Raw genomic sequence first — 27475 nt, forward strand, 5'->3', positions numbered from 1 at the left:
GCACTCCCTACTTATTCCTTGTGTGTCATCTCGTTATTTGCTTGTTTATTGTTCACTGTCATGTTAACTGTGCTCTCTTGTGTAGTTGGAGCATGCTCGTGTGTCTGTTGGTTGCCCATCTGTAGAGGTGTGGTTACCCTTCTGGTTGCCGTCACACTCGCCACTTCTGTGCCCAGTTCATGTGGAGGAGGATTCCTCAGTCTCTGCCCGCGTCTCAGGGACTATATCATCTGGGCTTTGCTTTGCAACACACCAGCTTCAACGGACTCTCTTTGGATTGATCCTGACTTCCACAAAGCACACACTTATCATAAGAACACACTCTTCACTAGCCCATTGTGGCTCGCTTGATCTCAGCCTTCTGCAGCCTGCTCCAGGTGCACCTTATCTTGACAGTGAGAACTTTGTTAATAAAACTATTGCATTGTCATCTCTGCTTTTGTGTCCTTTGTCCCCTCTGTGACACTATTGAACCATGACCTTGCCACAAGTTTGTCATGATGGACTGGCACCACTCCAAAGTTACGATGTGGCAACAAATACAGAAATGTAACTTTTCCAGTTGTCACAACATAATCAGTTACATTGCCACAACTAAAGTTTGGTCATCAAATGACGATGTATTTAAGAAATGGACACATAATTTGGCAAGCTGGAATTAAAAAATAGCTGAATGTGCTGCTGCTTTTCTCAAACTTTGCAATGCAATTGTAATATGCAATTGTATATGAAACAAGAATTAAAATACAAGCAATATAAATATGTCCACACAGTATCAATTAAAAGTAAGCATAAAATAAAAGAGAGCAGAGTAGTACAGTGGAATGTAGAGCCAGAGGTGGAGTGTGGAGAGTGTCAGGGTGGGCCTTGTTGATAAGGCAAGTCGCGGATGGGAAGAAACTGTTCTTGTGGTGTGAGGTTTTTGTCCTGATGGACCTCAGCCTTCTGCCAGAGGGGAGTGACTCAAAGAAATTGTGGCCAGGGTGGGAGAGATCAGCCACAATCTTTCCAGCACCCTTCAGGGTCCTGGAGGCGTACAGGTCCTGGAGCGGCGGCAGATTGCAGCCAATCACCTTCTCTGCAGACAGGATGACACGCTGCAGTCTACCCTTGTCCTTGGCAGTGGTAGCAGCGTACCAGATAGTGATGGAGGAAGTGAGGATGGACTCGATGATAGCTGTGTAGAAGTGCACCATCATTGACTTTGGCAGGTTTCATTTCTTCAGCTGCTGCAGGAAGTATATCCTCTGTTGTGCTTTCTTGATTAGGGCGCTGATGTTCAGCTCTCACTTGAGGTCCTGGGAGATGATAGTTCCCAGGAAGCGGAAAGACTCCACAGTGTCAAGGGTGATGGGGGCAGGTGCAGATGAGGCTGAGTTCTTCCTGAAGTTCACAACCATCTCCACTGTCTTTAGAGCGTTGAGCTCAAGGTTGTTTTGGTAGCACCAGGTCACCAGGTGGTCAACCTCCCACCTGTAGGCGGACTCGTCACCATCAGAGATGAGTCCGATGAGGGAGGTGTTGTCCGCAAACTTCAGAAGCTTGACGGACTGGTGACTGGAGGTGCAACTGTTAGTGTACAGGGAGAAGAGCAGAGGAGAAAGAACGCAGCCCTGGGGGGATAATAATATTTTTTTATTAAATGCAAAGAAATTGCATACATTTAAGTGAAAGCTGTGGGTATTGACCCCATCATTTTTGTATTGTAATTTTCTGCCTCAGAGAATGCAATGAAACTTATCTAAGTTTAAAATAGACATACAGTAAATCTGTAAGCTAAAAACACAAACGAGGATTCAATAATTAGGCCTGTTGCCATTATTTGAGCTGTCTGATATTTCAATCTGGTATATGGCATATACAGCCATGGCCCATGAATTTTAAGTCTAGGCCTTCAGTGCAGTTCATGCCATTAAGAAAACAGTTTAATAATGAATAAGACAGCTTATGCCCATCATATATTATGTGGCAGTCAACTAATAATACCAATTGACAATTTAAAAACACTTCCACGCACGAACGCCAGAACTAAGGAGGTCTAATACCTAGTAAAGTCTCTCTATTAATATTTGCAATTTAAATTTTGGTACTCCGTTTCTTTTCAAAACTTGATCTGACACTGAATGCTCAAGCAGCCTAATTTACACTTTAAAAACTCCTGATGTTGCTATAACAATACAAAAAGCACTTACCAATTTACTTGAAATGAAAATCAGTCCTCCTTTCCTGTTTAATTAATCAATCACACGATCATGCAGAACATCTCAGGTTTGTAAATCCATAAGGATCTCTTTCTCAATGGCAATAACAGCAGTGATGACAGCCGACTCAGCGAGATCTCGCACTCTTTGCTTTCAAATTACATTACATTCAAATTGCTTTAGAACACTACACCACTTGAAAAAAATTCAAGACAGGCTCAGGAAGGAACTGAGACACAATTTCTTTTTTCACCATTTTTTTTTTCTTCCACCTTTGTTCAGGGCTTCCATACAATGAGAATGAAAGGATGAAAAAATATGTATTTATTAGGCATGTTATGCCAGCAGAGAAGACATTGCTGGCCCTGAGAAATTGCCACTGGCCATATAAGAACAAATACAATTAGAGTTCATTTAGCATTTAAATCCACACGTGTTTAAAACATGCTACATACATGAACACTGTCATTTTTGCCATATTGTGTTTACTGTATATAATTGACATTTCTATATCAATAAGAACATTTATGAAAACTTTCAGCATGCCATTTTCAGAGTCGTAGCCTACTGTATTTGCACTTGCAATTGCACTTCAAATTCTAATCACATTTTATTACACAACTAATGGGGATTTTAAGTGAATGTTAGGGATTCTTTGTATAAATGTGGGTTTTGTATCTCATTCTCAGCACACAGGGTGACGATGTTCAGTAACAAATAAAAAAGAATAGGCAAGTGAGATCACACTGAGATCACACCTATTTATGTGTCCGTCTGCGCTGTTTTATAAATTATTTCCATGTAAACGTGTGCTAGATAGATGACTTTGACGGCTTGTTTGTGTTTTTAGCCGCCATATCAAGGTAAAAGAACTTAAAGTGTTAAACGTCTCGAGTTGAGACACATACGTTTTGATCCATTTTTGTGCAAAAACAAATGCATTCAAGCATGTAACATGATTTCTAACACTGCGCTGAAATTTCAAAGAAATATTTTTAATATTATCTAATATACAGGACTATCATACTTAGACATACATAACATGTGCGAGAAGTTGACAAAAGAGGGATCCCTTCTAGAGATCCTAAAGGAACTGAGAGTTGGGAATCGTTCAACAATAAAGCTTGGGTGCCCTCTGTTGGACATTTCTTGTAATTGCCACTCAGAACAGGGTTAGACATATAGCGTTGATTTTCTAATATTTTTACATTTCAGTTGAAATTATTTATATATTTTATTTATATAATAAATATATTATTTAATAATTTAATAAATCAGTGGTTAAGGCTCTGGGTTACAGACTGAAAGGTAGGTGGTTCAAGCCTCAGTACTGCCAAGATACCACTGTTGGGCCCTTGATCCTATCTGCTCCAGGGGCGCTGTTTCATGGCTGACACTGCGCTCTGACCCCAGCTTAGTTGGGATATGTTATTCCAATTTTTTACATTATTTTATCACGTCGCCATGGCAACACCGTTCATATATAAAAAATTATTTAGCAATTTAGCATCGTCAATGTCTTGGTCACCCACATAATGTCACCCACATTAGGTACCTGTTACAGGAAATCCCGGGGAGGAGTACTTCAAATTCCAGAGCATGCATTTTTTAAACAATCCAAAATGGCCAACTTCCTGTTGGGTAGAATTTATGACTGTCAGCACAACAGTTGTCCTGTTTGATGAGATCTATTTGTGTGCAAATCTTGGTGTTGGTCGCTCAAAAGGGATATGCTACAGAGCCCCCCGAACATGCAACATGCGGCCCGTGGCTCGTTTATTGTAAAAGCGTTTTTTTTCTCCATTGGATATTTTAGTTAACTTGCATTGGGGCGTAACGCGTCTCCACAAGCGTTAAACATGCTCAGGGTTGCGTTTAATTTAGCAGGTAAACTTTCTCAGTGATTTAATTAAATATAAAAGTAGATCTCAGCATCACTGACATGCGACCAAAAGCAAGCCAGAGACGAATATGTAAATGTATTTTATATTTGTGCAATTTAGAAATGTTGAAGTCCCTTCGCATCTGTATGTTAATCGAACACTTGCAGTAATCATTTATCATAGTCATGCAGTCTGTGTTATTTAGTTGTGTGCTGAAAGTCAAATCATGACCCTTTTAGCATGTAAACATGTAATGTTTTAGAAAAAAATAAGTAAACACGCCCGCGTTGGCCAAACATTAATAGTTCTGTACATTTTTATTTTTTTAATTAAAACAGACCCCTGATGTAGAGATTGTTAAATGTAATAATTAATTAACAGGGAAGTAGAGATGGCAAAATAAATGTATAAGCTCAACCTTTATTCAGTTTTTTAATGCCTGATAGAAAATATCTATCTTTGTAGAGCAATACAATACTTTAGGTAATTGCAGAATAGTCCCATAAGTCACAGATACAGTTCAGAAAATTGAGTACACAACTAGTTCTGGGCTTAAAAGATACAAAAACCAAATCAATGCGTAACATTGTATCTCAAAAGGAATACAATGTGCCCCCCCATGCACTACTTAAAGCCCGATGTGCTTGGGCCCTAATTTACTTGTACTGAACATGACTTCAGTATTCTACAGTACTTGTATTGAAAATAAAATATTATAATCTATTCTATATGCAGGTTTTGGTAAGAAACAACCTGAAATGTAAGTCATTTTTAAGACTCTTGTCTCTGTTTCTTGCATGTTTATGATCACTATGAGAATCTCGCAAGCCACTGTAAATGTTTAAAAGACTTGGAATATGTTGCATGAGACAACTGATTTAGAATCCTCCTATATTTATTAGCTTGACTGCACAGTAAATATGGTTGGTGCAAAACAAATGTTGCCCAACACCCAGGTAACCCCAACTCTCAAGCATGATGGTGGTGGTAGCAGCTTTATACTCTGTTGGTTTTCAGCTGGTGAAAATATTGTAAGCATTAAATGAAATAAACATGGTATTAAATATATGACAATGCAATTTTTTTTTACATCTTTATTTATTGGCAGTAATGAGCATTAGTCAAAATGATAGATTCTGTACTTTGCTGACTGAGCAACATTTACCTTATTTATTTGCAAAAACACTTCATCACATGACAGGTCTCAGAAACAGAATAAGCAGATTTGAAGAAACATGTAAACATGAGAGAATATGGCTTTAGGTCACAGTTTTACATTGGCTATAGGTCAGAAGTAAGATTATAAATGCAACTGGAAAGCACTGTCTGTGTAGCACTAACAAAGTATTATGGTTTATAGGGACAGAGTTATGCATCTACGTATACATCTCATTACACAAGTTTAACAACTGTAGTGTAATCACAGTATTATCAACAAAAAAAGTCCAGACCATCAATATAGGCTGCTTCCTGTATACTGCAACCCTTCCTGACTGAGGCATCTATACGAGCAGAATGCAGATTATAATATTATTATTGTGCACAGTTTATTTACAATATTCACATTAATAATCAATAAGCGTAAATATGAAAACATGTCACAGACTGCCTAACATTAAGCCCACATAGTGGAAGATATATAGCATAACAGTGCACACTGACAATAACCAACATTTATGAAAGTATTAAGTAATAAAAATCATAATAATAAATACAACAGAACAAAAATTTGAGAAATTCCCCCTTATATTTGATCCCCTAAAATAATAAACAGTTGTAGTTTTAGCAGCAAGACCCTTGTGGTGCAATATGAACCTCCACACTACAACTAGTATATGCATTCAGGGAACATACTGACATATTAGAATTATAAATTGTCTAGGACAATTGCAATTACACTTGTAGATGAAAAAGAAAACTCCAACATTTATGAATTTCTCCCAAATGTGTTGTTTTGGTGTTGATGTTATTAGAGACGGGAATCGGACGGAATTGAACAATTCTGGCTCCTAAAACGACTCCATTGAATGATTCCCAATAGTTTCTTAATGATTCAATTTGCACTTTAAGTTAATGAACGGTCTTCGTATAATTTTGTGGCACAAAGTCTCTCTAAGTCATCACATTTGATTAAGGCTGTGAACTCACAACTCTGCAAAGACATCATTTATTTTGCTGTGGCGCTGTAGAGTTAATATGTAAAGAATATTTTCCATTGATAGTGGCACAGGAAATCTGAGTCTTTAATTACTGTGTTTAAGAACCATTACCCTAACCAAACAGCATTCAAATCAGCCCTGCGTTATTATCCTACAGGTGAATACTATTAAAAATGATTAAATTGTCCAAAAATACTATTACTACCACACACAGAATATATATACCTGATTTATACATCAGTATTAAAACAACTCAATATATGCCCAGCAAATCGGATAAAAACGATTAGAACCAAAAGTATTATTAGAGTCATCTCTATGCTGTATCTACGATATTACGACACTTTGATAGTCTTTAACACTAATGGCAAAACCATTTGAAATGCATGAAACTCACAAACGTCACAAAGGCTTTTGAACGTTTTTGATAGGAATTACATTTGATTACAGTTACACTTGCTGCTGCCAACAGCGGCTTTCCGACAACACTGAAGGCGTCGATGTTGCAACCGTTGCTTCATATGCAAACAACACAAATCCATGAAGATCCATCTTCAGAAACATTATTTGCCTTCATCTCTATTGATTCAGAAATCTCATGGAAATAACAGATCTCTTGAGACGTGCTCTTGGTTAAACTGCTATAAGAACTGAAGCTCCTCTTGGCTTAAAGTTCATTGTCCTCGATCTGCAGGAAGGCGACTCTCAAACAGACTCAGCGCATGGTGCACAAATTCATACTGTTCCTCAGTCTGGATCATGCCACCCCTGTGAAACACACACACACAGACACATTAGACTTCTTTCATATCCATTAATTTATTTATTTGGCAAGTGGTCTTGGAACAAGCGGTACAATGACTAGTCAATGACTAGTTCTTATTTAAAAAATAAACAACTCTGACGCAAACCCTCTTATGCTATTCTGTCATTTTTTGACTGAAATACATTTAAAAATGGTTTCCTTTATCTGAGCAGTACAAGACTTTGTGACTTTTCCTCAATTTTCCATTTGAGTATAGGCTTGATTCGATAAGTCTAAGTGGTTGAAAAAAATAAAAAATCGACACCTTTGGTATTTGCGGTCAAAATGTTCGACCATTGCAAATGACTGGAAAAGACCAAAAAACAGAGCAATTACAAGGCATGATAACACACATACAATGCAGAACACAGACAGACAGACCGAGGGAGAGACAGGGCATCAGTAAGTGGAGCTCTACAGCCATCTTTTGGTCACTGTTGTCATTACAAGCCATCTGTTGTTTTCCAGCTGATGACAATAATCTTACACACACACACATCTAAAATACATTTTTATTATTATAAAGTTTCAATTGATAAGTTTACTTGAATTCTTCTGTTCTACACTCTAATAAAATGTTCTGAATTTTGCAGTTCATTACTGTTTCTTTCATGACATTATAATGTATTTAATTTGAGTTATTACATTTGCATTACATGTTCAACCATTATTCGGCCATTATTATATCCACTAGGAAAGGTCCCGGTTCTCCCTATGGCCAGTCCATCCTTGCTTCAAATAAATTATAAAATGCTAAACTTTGACAAATACAAGTTTGATAATGTTTAAATATATATCAAAATGCATATCTTGTGATAAAATGTAAAAATGAGGTACAACACAGAGACTACACAGTAGGTGGCGACAGTCATCTACTGGCGCTACTGACATGGCATAGTTTTCAAGTCATGTTATTTATATTTTGTTCACCAGTTGGCAGCAATCTGTCTCTAATTTATGACACATTCTCATATTTTCTTAATATTTGAACTTATAGAAATGTTTTTTTAATGAGTTCATTCGTAAATATGGTCAAATGTTTAAAGGGGTCATGAAATGGAGAATCCAAATTTCCTTGATATTTAGACATATAAGTGGCAACTGTACTATAAAAACATACTGTACATTTCAGATCTCAAAACTTCCTCCTCAGTCTAAAAAGAGCATTTATAGTAGCCACCCTGTTGAAATGTCTTCTTTTGAAATCTGTGTTTGTGATGTCACGAGACATTGCTCATTTGTATTAACACATTCCACAACATGTGTCATCGCACCCTTAGCCCCACCCACTGGGGTGCAGACCAGGCAGAGAAAGAGAGCAGGCTTGTGTGGCTAACTATTCCTAACATAACACCAAAGGGAACCCATCTGGCTATTTTGAATTATTTTTGTATATGAACATGAACTAAACAGACTCTTTGACCGCTACCATATATACGCTTTTAAAAGACACAGTGTCAAGTTACAACTCTGAAAGAGAGAAGCAAATCTCTCATTCAGCTGCTGCCTCTTGTTTATTTGAGCACAAACGCACCATGGACACGTTCTTTCGCCCAGCTGAGCTATTTTTAATTGTTGGTGTATTTAAACATAGAATGTCTTTGACGAAAGATGTCTTCAACCATTTCGGTGTGTTTGGCGTGTTTCCGTCTCAGTGCACCTAAATTATGTGCATCATTTCACCGTTCTTTGGATTATGTATGTGTGGTTATTTTCGGCTCATGTCAGCATGTGTTACTTGCGAACAGACAAAATGAGATTCAAGCTTTGCAAAGGAACTGTTATTGAAGAAAAGTCATGACCGTTTGATTGTTTATGGTGCTGAGTGATAACAGTTGTACTTGAGATGAACAGTTTGATATATTCAAATGCAATGTGTTGGATGTGTATTATGTGGAAACCCTGCAATTTTGTTTTATAATGTCGAGGTTCATTCTCATCCGATTGAGTTTGCTGAATTTGAGGGGCTGCAAGATGTTAGCCAGTTTACATTGAAGTTTTAAGGAGGTGCTTTGGCCAAAACAGAGCGTTTCAGACAGAGGGCCAAAAACAGGATGGAAAATGATCATATATAAATAAATTATGACTGTTTATAACATTATCGTTGGACCTCAGGGAAGATAGTAAAATTAATAAAATTTGTACATCATGACCCCTTTAAATTTACATCAAAATCGCATAAAATCCCAAAAGAAATGCATACATTTATTGTTTTTCTTCAGGGAAGAAGAAATGGTATCATTATCATCATCATCATAAAAAAAAAAGACTTTCCGGTCAAAAATGACAGTGGATGCCGAAGGAAGGTGCCGTATTTCAATACTGTAGGAGGTGAAATTCAGCTGTTCGGCAATTTCTTACATCTCACATAATAATATCATTTATACGAAATATGTTTCCATCAATATTTTATGTCAATTTGCTTATTTATTAGGCAAGCAGTCTTGCAATGAGCTGGACAATGAGCAGTGATATTGTCATTTTCACAATGTAACCACCAACAGAAATGTGACACAAATTAAGGTGGAATAATAAAACACGAAACAACATTGGATTGGCTTTTCAGATCTTAAAGGATTTAAAACCGACCCAGAGTTGGAGTTTATCTTGGTGGACAGGTAAGATATTTTATTGGACTGATAGTTAGTCAGGTAGCACTCTTAGCATGGTAGAAAGATAGCATTAGCCACTCTAATGGGGCATTTTATAATGGATTGTGGTACTGCAGTGGTTTCAAATTTATTTTCGAGGAAGGAAGGACAATGGAATTGTTTTTTACTTTTATGTTGGTAACAATGCCAATCTCTAAGCTAGTTTTTACCTTGTAGCAATTAATAATAGTTTCCGCCGTTTGATTTGATCTGATATGACTAGCAATCGTCATGTCTAATGTCATGGTTACACCGGCACTCTTCAAACCATAAGATTCATCCAGGCAGAAGAGCAGAGTTGAAGCACGTAATTACAAAACAATGTTCCTCTGCAAGTAACTTGCAGTTTTAGGCTTTAACCGCTAGAGTACCAAAAGTTACATAGTGTAGCTTTAAGGATTATGCAGTATATATGGTAAGTACATTTGTGGCATTACGTTAACTTCTTTGTACAGATGGTCAAATTTCTGTGTTCATTCGAAGCAAAAAAGATGCTCTTTGGAACTTTCCTAAATCATGTTGGAATAAAATGCATCATCAGGACCTTACATTCATGCCACACATCCCCGGTAGTACTCTGTATGTAAAACTAATTGTAAAACTTTACTTATTTTACCTGTCTGTTCTCAGTTGGCACACAATTCCCAGCACATCCACAACTCCCTCCAATTGCAGCTGACGACAGCCAATCGTTGTGGCAATGAAACACCCTGTCCGACCAATTCCAGCACTAAAAACACAAGTTCAGTGTGAAGTTTGACAGTACTTCAATCACTTTTTTAAGTGTTGTGACTGAATTGAGAGGTTGTTCACAATATCCGATCGGCAATGTTTCTCCTACATTTTCTTGGGAGGAATAAAAACAGACACAAATAAGTTAATTGTTGTCATCCAGTAAGAATATAGAGCTATACAATGAATGGACTGTATAGCTCAGATAATTTTTCAAAAACATTTGAGCTCTCTGACTTTTCATTGCTGACTTTGATATCTTGGCAAATCTAAGCATAGAGTGAGACATTGTTGAGACCTCTTCTAATACTCTAGAAGAGACATGTAACGTCTCGGTTACTAACGTAACCTCCGTTCCCTGATGGAGGGAACGAGACGTTGTGTCGCTGAGCTGACACTAGGGGTCGCTCCTGCGGAGCACGGCCATCTCTGATTTTGAGAAAAGGCCAATGAGATTTGGCTTGTGGAATTTGCATGCCACTCCCCCGGACATATGGGTATAAAAGGAGTGATGCTGCAAATACACATCAGGTATCACACTGAGGAGCCGAGCCAAAGACCCAGCGCTTTCAGCGGATGGTTCAGTATTGTGGCTAGCGGGAACACAACGTCTCGTTCCCTCCATCAGGGAACGGAGGTTACGTCAGTAACCGAGACGTTCCCCGTCTGTCACTCAGTCAACGTTGTGTCGCTGAGTTGACATTAGTGGTCCCATGGAAAACGCCACAGAGCTGAACCGAGTTACGCAGACAAGCGGTGCGAGACGGGCAAACCTCTGTGTGCCTCGTAGCCAGCGCAGCAAGCCGTCGCATAACTACCCCCAACACACTGGCAGGCATGAAGCGGTCCCCTGCACCTAGGGGGAACAGCTAACTGCTCAGAAGTATAAGGACTGGCTGGCCCAGCTGGGGCCTTCTCTCTATTTTTCTCCCCGTAAAAGGAACGCAATCGTTCGGCTGGGGGCCAAATATAAATGGTCCAAGCTGGGGGGTGTTCCTCCAAAGAGGAGGACACTGCGGAGACCACACCCGGCCCCAAGAGGGGGGGGGGGGTTTAGGTGGAATACACACACGGTCTTACCGGCTAGCAGCGGAAGCACATCGTGTGGAATGGCGCCGTGGTAGACCCTACCCAAAGGTGGGGAGGGGTTACTACAAACACGGCGACCCAGGGCAGAGGACCCTCTGTCCAAGGAAGACGCAGTTTGCCGGTAGGGAAACCATTTTGCGGGATATACATCACACGGGGTTGCCGAAGGGGGCAACCAGCACATGTGGAGCACTTACCTCAGTACGGGGGCCTAGTGACACCCGTACCGGGGCGGCAGTGAGCCTCTCTGAAGACTCAACGGCCGCTAGGCTAGGGAGGAAGAACGTCCAGGGTTCACACTTCCTGCGAACGCAACTGGGGAAAAGAGCGCACGTCTTCACCTCATGGGAGGGGAAAGGTGCTATGCACAAGCGATACACCCGGCCAGCTGAACCGAACTTACCTGTTTGTGTCACCTGATAACACATGGGACGAAACTGGCTCAACCCTGAGGTTATAGATCCTCGCAAAGGTGTTAGGTGTTGCCCAACCCGCGGCTCTGCATATGTCTGCTAGAGAGGCACCATGGGACAACGCCCATGAAGCCGCAACGCCCCTGGTAGAATGGGCTTGTAGGCCAGCAGGGGGCGGCACGTGCTGGGCGTGGTATGCCATCGTGATGGCATCGACGACCCAGTGGGCGATCCTCTGTTTGGAGGCAGCGCTTCCCTTCCGCTGTCCGCCAAAGCAAACAAAGAGCTGCTCGGAGCTTCTAAAGCTCTACGTGCAGTCCAAGTAGATGCGAAGAGCACGCACCGGACACAGCAACGTAAAGGTTGGGTCTGCCTCCTCCAGGGGCAGCGCTTGCAGGTTCACCACTTGATCCCTAAAGGGGGTCGTGGTAGCCTTGGGCACATAGCCCGGTCGGGGTCTCAGGATGACGTGAGAGTAAGCCGGACCGAAATCTAGGCACAGTTCGCTAACAGAGAACGCCTGCAGGTCCCCTACCCTCTTGATGGAGGTGAGCGGCCGTCAGGAGGGCGGTCTTCAGAGAGAGCGCCTTTAGCTCTGCTGACTCAAGGGGCTCAAAGGGAGCTCCCCGAAGGACCACGGAGAGGTCCCACGAGGGAACGAGGTGCGGCCTGGGGGGGTTTAACCTCCTCGCGCCCCTCAGGAACCTGATGATCAAATCGTGCTTCCCTAAATACTTACCTTCCACTGCATCGTGATGTGCCGATATAGCGGCTACATACACCTTCAAGGTGGAGGGGGACAGCCGTCCCTCCAACCTTTCCTGCAGAAAGGAATGCACTGATCCAACTGCGCATCTCTGGGGGTCTTCACCATGGGAAGAACACCACTGAGAAAACAGACGCCACTTCAGGCCGTAAAGACGCCTCGTTGAGGGGGCTCTCGCCTTAGTGATCGTGTCTACCACCGCGGGTGGTAGGCCACCTAAGTCTACCGTGTCCCGTCCAAGGGCCAGACATGGAGATTCCAGAGGTCTGGTCGCGGGTGCCAGATGGTGCCCTGACCCTGAGAAAGAAGGTCCTTCCTCGGGGAATTCGGCTGGGGGCTGTCGCGAGGAGCGTGAGGTCCGAGAACCAGATCCGGGAGGGCCAATAAGGGGCCACTAAGAGGACCTGCTCCCTGTCCTCCCTGACTTTGCACAACGTCTGTGCAAGTAGGCTCACTGGGGGAAATGCATACTTGCGAAGCCCCGGGGGCCAGCTGTGTGCCAAGGCATCTGTGCCGAGGGGGGCCTCGGCCAGAGAGTACCAGAGTGGGCAATGGGAGGATTCCGGGGAAGCGAACAGGTCTGCCTGCGCTTGGCTGAATTGACTCCAGATCAGCTGAACCACGTGGGGGTGGAGCCTCCACTCTCCCCTGGATGTAACCTGCCGCAACAGCGCGTCCGCTGTGCTGTTGAGGTAACCTGGGATGTGAGTGGCCCGCAGCGACTTGAGTCGGTGCTGACTCCAAAGGAGGAGACGGCGGGCAAGTTGTGACAAGCAGCGTGAGCGTAGACCGCCTTGGCGGTTGATATACACCACCGCGGCTGTGTTGTCCGTCCGGAGCAACACATGCTTGCCACGGATCAACGGCAAAAGCCTCCTCAGTGCAAGTAGTACTGCCAGCAACTCGAGGCAGTTCATGTGTCAATGCAGTTGCGGGCCCGTCCAAGGGCCGCGACTGAGTGCCCGCTGCACATGGCACCCCAGCCCCGTTGGGAGGCATCTGTCGTGACCACGACGTGCCTGGAGACCTGGCCTAGGGGAACTCCTGCCCGTAAGAACGCTAGATCTGACCAGGGGCTGAGAGAGCGGCAACACGTCTGCGTGACGAGGACGCGGTGTGTGCCGTGGCGCCATGCTCGTCTCTCGACTCGGGTCTGAAGCCAGTGCTGGAGTGGTCTCATATGCATCAGCCCAAGTGGTGTAACCGTGGCTGATGATGCCATATGCCCCAGGAGCCTCTGAAAGGATTTCAGTGGGACCAACGTGTTCCGTCTGAACGTACGCAGACAGGTCAGCACTGACTGTGTGCGCTCGCTGGTGAGGCGCGCCAACATTGAGACCGAGTCCAACTCCATACCGAGAAAAGAGATGCTCTGAACCGGGACAAGCTTGCTCTTTTCCCAGTTGACCCGAAGCCCCAAGCGGCTGAGGTGCCTGAGCACCAAGTCCCTGTGAGCACACAACATGTCTCGCGAGTGAGCTAAGATTAGCCAGTCCTCGAGATAGTTGAGGATGCGGACGCCCGCTTCCCTCAGTGGGGTAAGGGCTGCCTCTGCGACCTTCGTGAATGTGCGAGGGGACAGGGACAGGCTGAAGGCGAGGACTTTGTACTGATATGCCTGACCCTCGAAGGCAAACCGGAGAAAGGGTCTGTGCCGAAGAAGGATCGAGACATGAAAGTACGCGTCCTTCAGGTCTACCGCCGCGAACCAATCCAGATGCTGGACGCTCGCTAGAATGCGTCTCTGTGTAAGCATCTTGAACGGGAGTCTGTGCAGAGCCCGGTTCAGAACTCGCAGGTCGAGGATTGGCCACAACCTGCCGCCTTTTTTGGGTACGATGAAGTAGGGGCTGTAAAACCCCTTCTTCATCTCGGCTGGAGGGACAGGCTCTAGCACGCAAGGCAGCGGCGTTCTCGCCTCTCACCGTAGTGGGGCGGACGCCGTTGAACCTGGGCGGGAGCCTGGCAAACTGAATCGCATAGCCGAGTCGGACTGTCCTGATCAACCAACGCGACGGGTTGGGGAGCGTGAGCCACGCCCCCAAACTCCGAGCGAGAGGGACCAAGGGGACTATAGCGTCAGACGTACCGGCAGGTGGGGCCTCGCGACGGGGCGGAGCCCGGGGTGCTGAGTCTAGGGACATCGAAGCACTTACCTGGCTCCTTGTGACCGCTCCCGGAACAGCCTGGGACGGGGGAGGAAGAATTTCGTCCTCGTGGCCCGCGGAGACCGTCTGCTCGGGGGCGGGGTTGTGCCGCGGCTGGACGCGTGGAAGCGGAAGACCCGGTTCCAGGGCGCTGTACCTGCCAAAGAGAAACGGTGGCCGGCAGTCATGATAACGACGGCTGGGGAGACCGGAAGTGGAGCCCGGGGGCTGAGGAAACTGCTCTTTTTTTGAAAATGTGGGTACCGCAGCACGTTGGGCGTGCGGTGAAATTAATTTCAAAAGGAAATAAGGATTCTCCACCCGCCCCTCCGGCGGGGGAGGGAGTGGTCTGCTTACCAGCTCCCGAAGTGCAGTTCCCTGAGTCCCAGGGCTGCCCGTCTCAGGGGCGCTTCGAAGCCTTCTTAGGGTTCTTGGCGGCCGGCCGTGAGGCGGGGGGCGTCGCTGTCCTGCAGGTAGCTCCGCGCTGAGGCCGGCCCCGAGGGGCGGGCTGTGGTGGGGCTGGTGTTGGTACAGCAGGGGGACGCGCTGGGCAACGAGCAGACGGGTGCGGGGCCTGTAGCTCCGCCTGGGCAGGATGTGCTGTATAGCTTCCGTCTGCCTCCTTACCGTTGTGAACTGCTGGGCGAAGTCTCCAACGGTGTTGCCAAACAGCCCAACCTGGGAGATGGGGGCGTCAAGGAAACCTCTCGTGACTCGACCAGGTTGAGCCATAGGTGGCGCTCCTGGACCACCAAGGTGGACATCGCCTGCCCGAGAGCCCGCGCCGTGACCATCGTTGCCCGGAGGGCGAAGTCGGTCGCCGAATGCAGCTCCTGCATTAGACCCGGGTCAGGACTACCCTTGTGTAGTTCTCTAAGTGCCTTGGCTTGGTGCACCTGCAGGAGTGCCATGGCATGTAAGGCGGAGGTGGCGTGTCCAGCAGCGCTGTAGGCTTTAGCCGTCAGAGACGACGTCAGCCTACAGGCCCTGGACGGAAGCGTCGGGCGGTTCCGCCAGGTGGAGGCGTTTTGCGGGCATAAGTGCACCGCGACCGCTTGGTCCACCTGGGGAATCGCCGTGTAGCCCCTTGCCGCCCCGCCGTCGAGGGTAATGAGAGCGGAGGAGCTTACCGCTTGTGTGCGGGCAGTGAAAGGCGCGCGCCCCGAGCGCGTAAGCTCCTCATGCACCTCCGGGAAGAAAGGAACGGGGGCGGAGCGTGGCGGTACGCGGCGCTCCGGCCCCAGGAACCAATCGTCGAGCCGCGAGGGTTCGCGGCTGCCGCACCCGAGGGTGGGAGCTCAGTGGAGTCTTCAGCGTCAGACATGACAAACCCGCTCTCCGATGCCGCGATCGAAATCTCATCGTCGTCAGGCGAGTGCGAGGGGCGACCGCAGCGTAGCCATGGGCATGCTCTCGCAGTGAGAGCATGAACCATCCACGAACGCTGACTCTGCGTGAGTGGAACCCAGGCACAAGAGGCAGCGATCGTGGCCATCAGACGGGGAGAGAGAACGACCGCAACCAGGAAACACACACAAACGGAAAGACATCTTGAAAAAGACGCTTCACCGTTTGTGCCACTCTTTTAATGTTTTTTTTTTATTTTTTATATATATATATGTATACGAGAGTACAAATGTTTATATAAACGAAGTTATTCACTCCGTAACTCTTTTATCAGCTGCTGAAACGCCCAGGGGTGTATGCTCAGCACAACGTAGTATGCTGAGGGGAGGACCGCTGGAAAGCGCCGTAAAGCCAACAGCTTGCAGAGATGAATGGAACAGCAGAGGAATTCAGCTCTATGACTGCTCTCTCGGCTCCGAAAAAGATATCTGATGTGTATTTGCAGCGTCACTCCTTTTATACCCGCATGTCCGGGGGAGTGGCATGCAAATTCCACACGCCAATTCTCATTGGCCTTTTCTCAAAATCAGAGATGGCCGTGCTCCGCAGGAGCGACCCCTAGTGTCAACTCAGCGACACAACGTCGACTGAGTGACAGACGGGGAACTGCTTTTTCTCAGGAGAAACCTCCGAGACGCAGGAGACTTCAGCAAAATCGCTGTTTGCTCTCCATTTAATCTCATTGCTGTTTAGAAGAAACAAATGAGAAATTAATGAGATCTCATTTGTGTTTATTCTTTGTTATGGATGCATTGTTTGTTTATCACTGTGCCACTTAATTTCCCCTCTGGGATAATGTCTGTCTGAATATCCATTTATGCTGGTATGTTCTTGTACCTGCAGTGAACAATAACTGGTCCAGAGGATGTTGAAGTTTTCCTGTCCTCCTCAACATCATTCACTAACTGCAGCAGGGGTCCGGCACTCTCTGGGGTCTTATGATCTGGCCATGAGGTGTACCAGTAGTGCTGGACTTTACGACTCTGGCCTCCATGCTAAGGAAATAAAAACAACAGAATCATATGCAAAATGATTTGATAAAAGTATTTGAAACTCTGATGAAAAGACAAAGATACAAGACTTTAAGACTGTATACTTAACAACTTTAATGAGGGAAATAACTACAATTGTCACATAATTGGCATTATCGTCCCGTGTCTGTCTTGTGTTTCATTGTCTGTCTTTGTGTGAGCACATGGTTTTGGTTGTATTCCCTGCCGTGCGCTCTTCGGCCTGTCTTGTTTCATGTCAGGAGCATGGTGACTGGATCCTTACTTCCTGTCTGATTCTGTTTCGGTCTGTGTCGGGATCCAGATACTCCTGCCCCATGTCTGTCTTATACTGACGTGGGTACATCGCACATATGTCATCTTGGCAGCATCTTTTGCGAACACAGGTTCGCGCTCACGTTGCGCGCCCAGGTCACGAGCTGTCTTCATGTTGTTATGAGGTTCGGTCACTTCGGTCTAAGGTGTCGGGTGTGTGTGTGGCTGAACTTTTGCACAGGTGTCCTGTCCTGTTTTTGTCATCTCTTGCATGCATCGCGTGGCGTTTTCCTCGTGATGTACACTCAAGTTTTGTTTAGTGTGAGAATATGGGCATATATTGCCTCATTGACTTGGCGTTGTGTGCTCATGCCATTCGGGTGTATCGCCACGTGTCTCTCTTTCTTACGTATGCCCCGCCTCCTTGTTTGCGTATTATTAGTTAATTTGCCTCACATGTCCCATTAACCCATTTGATTTCTCTCCCTATTTTAGCCTCCTTGTATGTGCTGTTCAGTGCCAGTTCACCTTGTTTGCTCCCCTATGTCAGTCCTGTTGTGTCCCATCTCGGTCCAGTCAGTCCTGTGCCCCATTCTCCTCTGCCGCAACCTTGTCTGTTTCCCCTACAGGGTAGTTTATCTTTGTTTTTCCCCCTTGTGGGAGATTCTGTTGGATTTAGCCTTAGTTTTTGTTTAAATAAATCCCCTTATTTTAAACTCTGCTTTTGGGTCCTGCATCCACGGCCACGGAGGCCATTCCCCTGCTGCTGCCAGCGCCTATGTCTGCCACGGTCTATGAGCCAGTCTCCTTCATCCCAGAGCAAGCGCCTTAAGCCTCGTCCATCCCAGAGCCAGCGCCTGAAGCCTCGTCCATGCCAGAGCCGGAAGCCTCGACCACCCCAGAATCAGCACCTGAAGCCTCGGCCGCCACAGTGCCAGCGTCCTTGGTCATGACGGCCTCTCCCACAGCAGTGCTCCTGGCCGCCCGAAAGAGGAGGAGGAGGGGGGCTCTTGTTTCCCTGTCGCTGCCAGCACTCCCAGCCATGGAGGCCATTCCCCAGTCACTGCCAGCGCTCCCGGCTACGGGGGCTGTTCATGAGCTGCTGCCAGCGCTCCCGGCCACGGAGGCTGTTCCCCAGTCACTGCCAGTGCTCCGGTCCACTGAGGCCATTCCCAGTTGCTGCCTGTGGTCACAGCCACGGAGGGCATTTTCCTGTCACTGCCAGTGCCCACGACCATAGAGGTTGACTGCCTGTGCTCACAGCCACGAAGGCTGATCCCCTGTCACTGCTAGTGCCCCTGGCCACAGAGGCCATTCTCCTGTCACTCCTATGCTCAAAGCCACGAAGGCTGTTCCCCTGCCACTGCCAGTCCTCTGTTAGCTGTCCAGCAGCCTCCACCCAGTTCTCTGCCCCTTCTGCCCTGAGGCCTCCTCCCAGGCCGCCTGACCCTGCCTTTGCCATGAGGCCTCCTCTCATGCTGCCGGACCCCGCCCCTTTCCTTAAGTTCCCTCCCTGGTTTCCCTCACTATGATTCTGTTGTGTTTTCTGTTTTATGTTAGTGCTTGTTTTCTCTGTCTTGTGTATTGTATGATGTTTCCGTTTAGGGGAATTGTGTCATGTTTTGTCTTGTTTCATTTCAGGAGCGTGGTGTCTGGAACCTGACTTCCTTTTAACTCTGATTTTGGGTCCTGCTTCTTCATTCCGTGATAACAAGCCCATGAAGCATTGTGAATAACTTCATCAAATTAAATGTTAATTAAATGTTGGAAAAATATAATCAACAACTTTAAATAAATAGTTTTAAAAGTGTAGAAATATATATATACTGTATTGCAGTCAGCTGCAGCACTTGTTTGGGTTGGTTTGTTTACCGTGATTCTCTGATTGGTGGATCTTTTTCTTCAGGGTCATGGGTGGTGTAGTTTTCCACCAGGAATTCTGCTATTAAACATGATTTCTAAAAAAATTTAACTGGAATAATGTGGACGGATTAAACATGATTTCTAAAAAAATTAAACTGGAATAATGTGGACGGATTACTTCAATGGAAGCATATTGATTAATGACCTTGAAGCTTTTTACAAAGATTTTTACTTCTGGAAAAAGACTGTTGCGCTCTATTACCATTTTTTGTGATATGTACACCACACATCAATACCAAATTTAAAATATTCCTTTTAACTCATATTTTATGAGTTTTCATCATTTTGAAGTTGACAGCTCCAGTCTAGTGCCATATCCTTGAGCGAAACTTGCCACAAAAACAGATCACAGTATCATTATTATTTAGTCACTCTTCCAAATAAACTTTAGCTTACAAAGTAGTAAGCAATGCAAGTACCTTCAGTATCAGGCTGCGAATGATATAGTGGTCACATTCCTTCACATTGTTAATGAAGACCTCCACCTTCCCATAGATCCCTCTCTTCTCAGGCCAGTACAGAACACATTTCTGAAACAGTACAACAGTGTCATTACTTTGCACATGCACAGAAACATTATAAATTTTAGATATGTTTATTGAGAATTACTTCATTTTTCTCTTTGAGTTTGGTGATCATGACGATGACAGGACAGTCCTCTTGCCAGGCCATCTGCCAGAAGTCATTCACTGTGTTGATCATTGGACCCTGAGTGGCAATGAACACCCTCTCATCTCCAAGATAACCCTGGATAAGAAACACACTGTATTGGTACTTTTGCATGTCTTATGGGTTGACGGTAAGTCATGACAGAATTTTCCTTTTGGGGAGGTCATTGTCATTCTTCTTTCTGTGTTAATTTTCTTATACTGTAGATTGCTAGACATGAAGAGTCTTTGTTATGAGAAATGAGTGTATGTATTTGTCACTGAACTTACTCGTATGTAGTTGGCATTAATGTAACTGCTGAGCAGGTCGTTGGTATTCTTAGTCTTAAGAAGAACCCTGGAATGTGGATCTAAATTAAAACACCAAACAGCAAACACCAGTGTAAGCCTGGTCAAAACATTTTACAAATTACAATTCAAACACCCTATGTGCGAACATTTTCTTTAGAAGGTACTGAACCAGTTAATATTAAGTGTGTTAATACCACACACATCACATTGAACAGAAGTTGTCATGAATCACACCTCTGTTGTTCCTCCTACTCACCACCAGAGGTCTCCATCACACTGGTATTGTCTTTGGACTCCATTTCCCATAATCCCCGTACCTGTCACTAATTACCTGCTCACATGTTCCTTTTCTACACAGCTCTTTAAGACTCACTCTCACTAGCTATCTTTGTGAAGTCTTCTTTTGCCCTGCATACATTTCTGAGCATTATTCCCTGCTGTTATTAGCCACTGTTTGATTCTCTCCTACGTTTACTACTGTTTACCTGGACTACTACTCTGAATGTTTGCTGCCTGCCCTGACCTCTTGCCTGTTTGTGACCACCCCTTTGATTATCATTGGATCATGCTACTGCTGGTGATTGGCCTTTGCCTGTTTATCTGTTTACATTATTATTAATAAAGCTGCACATGGATCTCAACTCCGATGACTCATCATTACAGAAGACTTCGCCACAAAATGATCCAGTGGCTTTCCTGCAACTCGCCTCTTAGGTCTCAGCGCAAGCGAATGTGCTGGCCGCACACCACCAACAGCTTTATCAGCTGAACTCACTATCAGAGGGGCTTGTTAAAACTTTGCAAATCCTGTTTGCCAGCATTAAACCCATCAGCTTCCTCATCCAATCCAGTGGCTCACCCAGTTTCACCTAGCACATTCACCACAAACCAGTCAGAAAATTCAGCCTTTCCTGAGAAATTCGATGGGTCATCAGCCAAATGTGAATGTTTTCTACTCCAATGTTCCCTGTTTATTAATCACCAACCCACACTATACCCCACTGATGAGAGCCGCATTTCCTTTGTTTGTTCGCTGCTTACTGGTAAGGCATTGGACTGGATTGTAGCAGTATAGGATGGTGACAGCGCAACATTCCCAACGTTCAACTAATTCCTCTAACGATTTCGTGCTGCATTAAAACATACAATAGGAGACGAGGATGCCGGAAATCAATCATCTAATCTTCTTCAAGATAATGCTCCACGCCATTCCACAATCCAGTCTTCCACGACTCATTGCTAAAAGACCTTCAAAGCCCTTGTCTCTAAGTTGAACTATCTGCCAGTAATATCGGTGAGAAGGGCCAAAAGGACTCTGTCCCACAAACTGACAGTGCCCTTGCCTTCCATGACTTTATTCCACTTCATGGCCGCCGAGCCAGAGTTCCACATCATGGCCGACGAGCCAGAGTTCCACGTCATGGCCGCCAAGCCAGAGTTGCACGTCATGGCTGCCGAGTCAGAGTTCCACGTCATGGCTGCCGAGCCAGAGTTCCACGTCATGGCCAACGAGCCAGAGTCTGCTCCCTGCCATGTCACGGCCATGACCAACAAGCCAACGCCCATGCCTGCCACGGCCAACGAGCCAACGCACATACCTACCATGGCAAATTAACTGGAAGACTTGTCCGTCCCAGAGCCAGTGTTGCCAGCCTCGTCCTTCCCAAAGCCAGCGTTGCCAGCCTAGTCCGTGCCAGAGCCTGCACTGCCAACTTCAGCCTGCCGGAGGTCTCAGAGACTCTGCCCATGTTCAAGACCACAGTGGTCATCTCTGAGACTCTGCCCATGTTCACAACCACAGAGGTCATCTCCGAGACTCTGCCCATGTTCACGACCACAGAGGTCGTCTCCGGGTCTCTGCCAGTGTTCACGACCACAGAGGTGGTCCAGTCATCCTGGACTGTTGGCCTTGAGCCTGTCATGGCTCTGCCTTCTACAGCTTTGACCCTCGAGCCTCCCATGGCTTCTCCATCAACGGCTCCACCCTCTGAGTCTCCTAGAGCTCAAATTTCAGCCTTGTGGCCACCAACAAGGCCTTCTGATCCAGTCCCCAACCTGAGCTGGTCTTCTGGGACTCCTGGTCGTCCATCTGATCTGCTCTGGTCTTCTGGGACTCCTGGTTGTCCACCTGACCTGCTCTGGTATCCCTGGTCTCATGGCCATCCACCTGGCCTGCTATGGCTCCCTTGGTCTCCTGACCATACATCTGACCTGTTCTATTATCCCTGGTCTCATGGCCATCCGCTTGGCCTGCTCTTGCTCCCTTGGTCTCTTGGCCAACCACCTGACCTGCCCTAGTATCCCTGGTCTCATGGCCTTCTACCTGATCTGCTCTGATTCTTTGGTCCCCGCCAGGAGCCGCTCGCAGGGAGGGGGCTCTGTCATGAATCACACCTCTGTTGTTCCTCCTGCTCACCACCAGAGGTCTCCATCACACTGGTATTGTCTTTTACTCTTTGGACTCCATTTCCCATAATCCCCGTACTTGTCACTAATTACCTGCTCACCTGTTCCTCATCTACGCTGCTATTTAAAACTCGCTCTCACTCGCTATCTTTGCGAAGTCTTGTTTTGCACTGCATACATTTCTGAGCGTTATTCCTTGTATTTATTACCTGTCTATATTTGATACCTGCCTGATTTCCCCGTTTGATTCTCTGCTGCCAGCCTACGTTTACTACTGTTTACCTGGACTACTACTCTGATTGTTTGCTCTCTGCCCTGACCTCTTGCCTGTTTGTGACCCCCCCTTTGATTATCCTTGGATACTGCTACTGCTGGTGATTGACCTTTGCCTGTTTACCTGTTTACATTATTATTAATTATGCTGCACATGGATCTCAACTCCGATGACTCATCATTACAGAAGTAGTCCACATGCTAAATACATTAAAGCCCCTTTCTGTTTACTTTTCCTTCTGTACCCTTTATTTCATATAGTTTCACTCCACATCACATTTAATGTCTTGTATATGAATTATTTTCTTCTTTTTTTGACACATAACATCCAAGAATTTCAGTGTACAACACACATTTGTAAATTTGTATGTGTCTGTTATGTCATGATAGGGACTATATGATGTCATAATGGGGTTTCTATGATGTCATAATGGGCCTCTTCGTGATGTCATAATGGGGGCTTTATGATGCCATAATGAGGCCTCGAAGATCTCGTAATGTGGTCTCTAAGAATTTTATAATGAGACCACTATGATGTCCTAATTGGGTCTCTATGTCATAATAATACCTCAATTATGTCATAACTGGCATTCTTTGATGTCATAATATGCCTTCTATGATGTCACTATGGGCCTCTTTATCATGTCATAATGTGGGCTTTATGATGTCATAATGAGGCCTAAATGATGTCATAATTGCCATTCTATGATGTCATAATGAGGCTTCAATGATGTTACAAAGGAGCATTTATAATGCCATAATGAAGCCTCAATTATCAGCGTTCCCACTCTTTTCAAGGCACAATTTTCCAGGACATTTCCAGGACACTTTATGTGACCAACATAACATTATGTGTAATATTTAAGCAAAAACAAATTGAGCTTTTATTTTGCCGTTTCTGTTTTTTTTTTTTTTACAGTACTTTCTCACCTCCAGATAAGCAGTTTGCTCCATGGCCCAGTGTAAATATGAATCCCCGTAAATATCCAATTGAATAAATACATAGTCTGTATGTGCTGTCCACTTCAGAGTGTCCTCTGTTTCAATTGTCTCACACACGCAGGAGTGCACATGATGAGGTGTTTTCAGTGTATGAGTGGCTGTCTTTACACAATCATTTTGAAATGTGCATCACTTCCAGATTATTTATTCAAATAAATCAGATACTTTTTTTGTTTAATCCTTTCATACATACCATCACACATTTAAAAACAGGGGCCCACAGAGTAGTGTCATGCATATGTATTTCTGTAACAGCTAGTTACGTTACAAGCTGCGTTGTTCAAGCGTCTGTAATTTATATTCACGCAAACAGTTACTCATTCAGTGTTTTAAACCACAGAATAAGTTTATTTTATATACATCCCACTCGTCACCAAAGTACCACGATAAAAAGTTTCCAAGCTCTTAAAAGCACAGTCAATACATCAAAAGCGATCTTCCTCCGATGCGTGCGGCCATTAGTTTACATTAGCAGCGGTTGCCATTTGTCAAACAAACAGCTACTCAGAGTCTTTTCAATCACATAATAAAAAGTTTCTTTTATGTAATAAACAGCCAAATTGTCACTAAAGTACCATGATAACAGTTCCCTGCTTTAATGTCATCATATATAAACACAATCTTCCCGTGCAAATGCCACGTCTACTTAATATGTGCAGATGAGGTTTATTCACACAAACAGCAACTCAAACAGACTTTTAAGGCATATAATATGTTTGTTTTCTGAAAGAGACAACCAAACTATCACAAAAGCACCATGTTAACTGTTTAAAACCCATACAGTATATATTCACAGAAGCTGAATGAGCGTGATTATCCATGCATGCAAGTCTGTTTACAATAGTGCTTGACACACACAGTACAACAGACATAACCCATTTGTTCACATGTTTACTATATTATATACAGTATTTTTTTATGACAAGAACTCACAACTTAAAATAATCATGTGGTTCTGGGTTTGTCCTATGTTGTTTTATGTAGCACATGGTCCTGGAGGAACGTTGTCTCATTTCACTGTGTACTGTACTAACTGTATATGGTTGAAACGACAATAAAAACCACTTGACTTGACTTGATATTCGTATTTTGTGCGTATTTCACGTGAGTTGTTTTCGAGGTGTCAACGCTCCGCTCAACGACACGGTCAACGGTGCTCTGCCCTCCACATGACGAGCATTGCAGAAAGCGTCACAGAGGGGCAAATTTACGAGCTTGCCATGCAAGAAAGTGGGAGGTGTGCACAATAAACATTGAAAATGTATTTGGAAGAGACAAAATGGCAAATTCTTTGATTGCAGAAATTAAAAAGAGGACTCGTTATGTCTTAGCATTTTTTGTAGTTTTGGGGGGTAAATGTAATTACTGTAGTTCAATAATTGGGGTCTCTGGATACTCTGAAACGATAAGGTAATAATTAATTCAATATTTTTGAGACCTTCAATATCTCTTTGAAAAGTTTGAAAATATTTATTATAGCTTTGTACTTTCAAAGACATCATTTATGAGGCAATAACGTGTGAAAAACAATTTGGTGTGAGGTTGGAGTCGAGGTTGTACTGACGCGTCTCTTCATAGACTTCAATGTATTCTGCAGCAATGACGCGAGTCATGTGAAAGCCCCTCAACATGTATATACGTCAGTTACTTTTACACATTAATAGCTCTTCCGCCCTTTTCTCTCTATGATGAACAATGTAGACTCATATGCCGATGCTGAATTAAACGAACAACATGCCCCTCATGTACATGTACCAGGTCATTCCTTTTGTTTATGAATGAGAAGGTTCATGGGTGTCTCGTTTCTCACTGTGCACGTGGCAAGCACGCGATTGGCTGTAGCTGTAACCAATCAAGCGATCTGCATCGGTTGGACCACAATTGCCAAGCACACGATTGGTCACCGCTGTAATCAATCTTGAGGGTGTAAGTGCCCTTAACCTTTGACATTGGTTTACAATACACAGCCACCGGCAGTGACAAAATTATCCGCATTTGTGTATTTGAATCCTATTCCGAGTCCCGATCATTCCATGTTTTTGTACATAAAACTACAACATTGTTAGCAAAATCATCAAACACTTTTATTATTTTAAAATATTTTCCAGGACAAATAATTATATTACAGGGCATTTAGATATTTTTTACATTTTTCCATGACATTTCTATGACTGGAAAACTGCAATGCAAAATTCCAGGTTTTCCAGGACACTTGGGAACCCTGATTGTGTCATAATGGGGGCCCTATGATGTCATAATGGGATCTCTATTTCATAACTGTGGCACTGTGATGCCGAAGAGATTGCACATGCTTTCTCTCAGTGGCATTGCCATGGTAATAAATAATGTGAACAATAATGACATACAATGAAGTGTTAGGATATCTGATACTTACTTGGCAAAATGGTCCTGTATCTGTTTTTTGATCCATGATTTGGGATATCCAGTTCTTTTTGATCCACAAAGTTCATTGGAATTTCCTGTGAAAAAAGTATTGTGAAACACAAGCTCAACTTAGCAAAATGGTCAAAACATTTAAATGTCCAAAATCTTGATCTTAGATATCAGTGTATTGGACTAGGATATCCCACAAATCATCCATTAAATATATTGTCATTAAAATATAGGCGTTGACTAGTAGCTGGATGCCAAAAACAACCAAGAGGGTCCGGGATACGATCACTGATTAAAGTGAAGCATAATACTTGTAGCAAAGTTGAACGTTTTAACGACTGGTAAGAGGAGGATTCAGACTGAAATACCTAGAATAAAATAATTATTTAGATCACGTTAGTTTAAAATGCTTACTGCTACAGCAGTTTTCAGCAAACATGAAGAAAAGAGAGGGTAAATATATCACAAATCCAATGAAACACATATATTCTGGCACCACTGGAAATTAAAAGTGACTGATCAAACACAAAGCATAGAAATATATGGGTGTTTCTTCAACTTCAAGGACTTTCACATCCCAAATATTGCTTTTCGTTAAAATTAACAGATTTCACATTTTTTCTTTATGTAATATGAAGGTCAATAAAAACATTAAAAAAAACTGTTTACCAGGATGTCATCGTTTATTTTTGGTACTTTTCAAAAGCCTTTTTTATTTTACTGTTTTAGTCTTGTCCCAGGCCCAGACTTTCAATATTAAACTTAGAAAATCCATTATAAAAATAGAGATTATTAAAAGTTTATAGCTATGATCATCTAAACGAAGAGTGAAATTAAAATGTCCTGGTTACTTTCGTAACCTCCGTTCCCTGATGGAGGGAACAAGAGGTTGTGTCGATGTAGTGACACTAGGGGTCACCCTTGGGATACCCAAACACCTTGGGGGGTTCCCAAGGGGAAGACTCCACAGAGACAACAGTCCTCGCGAGTGGTATTCTTT

At 44.2% G+C, this 27475-nt stretch overlaps 1 protein-coding gene across 1 annotated transcript in view; it reads right to left on the reverse strand.

The window, feature by feature from the left end:
* Positions 1-5179: 5179 nt before the first annotated feature.
* The window catches only part of ptprr (protein tyrosine phosphatase receptor type R), a 69952-nt gene continuing 47656 nt past the window's right edge, over positions 5180-27475 (reverse strand). The window contains exons 7-13 of the mRNA XM_052118072.1: positions 26477-26561; positions 20380-20459; positions 20051-20188; positions 19861-19971; positions 17091-17248; positions 10316-10429; positions 5180-7011 (exon numbers count right to left, since the gene is read on the reverse strand). Coding sequence (XP_051974032.1) covers positions 6918-7011; positions 10316-10429; positions 17091-17248; positions 19861-19971; positions 20051-20188; positions 20380-20459; positions 26477-26561 — 780 coding nt within the window. The 3' untranslated portion in view covers positions 5180-6917. The remainder of the gene's footprint in view (positions 7012-10315; positions 10430-17090; positions 17249-19860; positions 19972-20050; positions 20189-20379; positions 20460-26476; positions 26562-27475) is intronic.

This window comes from Xyrauchen texanus, chromosome 45 (genome assembly GCF_025860055.1).
Source record: "Xyrauchen texanus isolate HMW12.3.18 chromosome 45, RBS_HiC_50CHRs, whole genome shotgun sequence".
In the NCBI taxonomy this organism is placed as follows: domain Eukaryota; kingdom Metazoa; phylum Chordata; class Actinopteri; order Cypriniformes; family Catostomidae; genus Xyrauchen; species Xyrauchen texanus.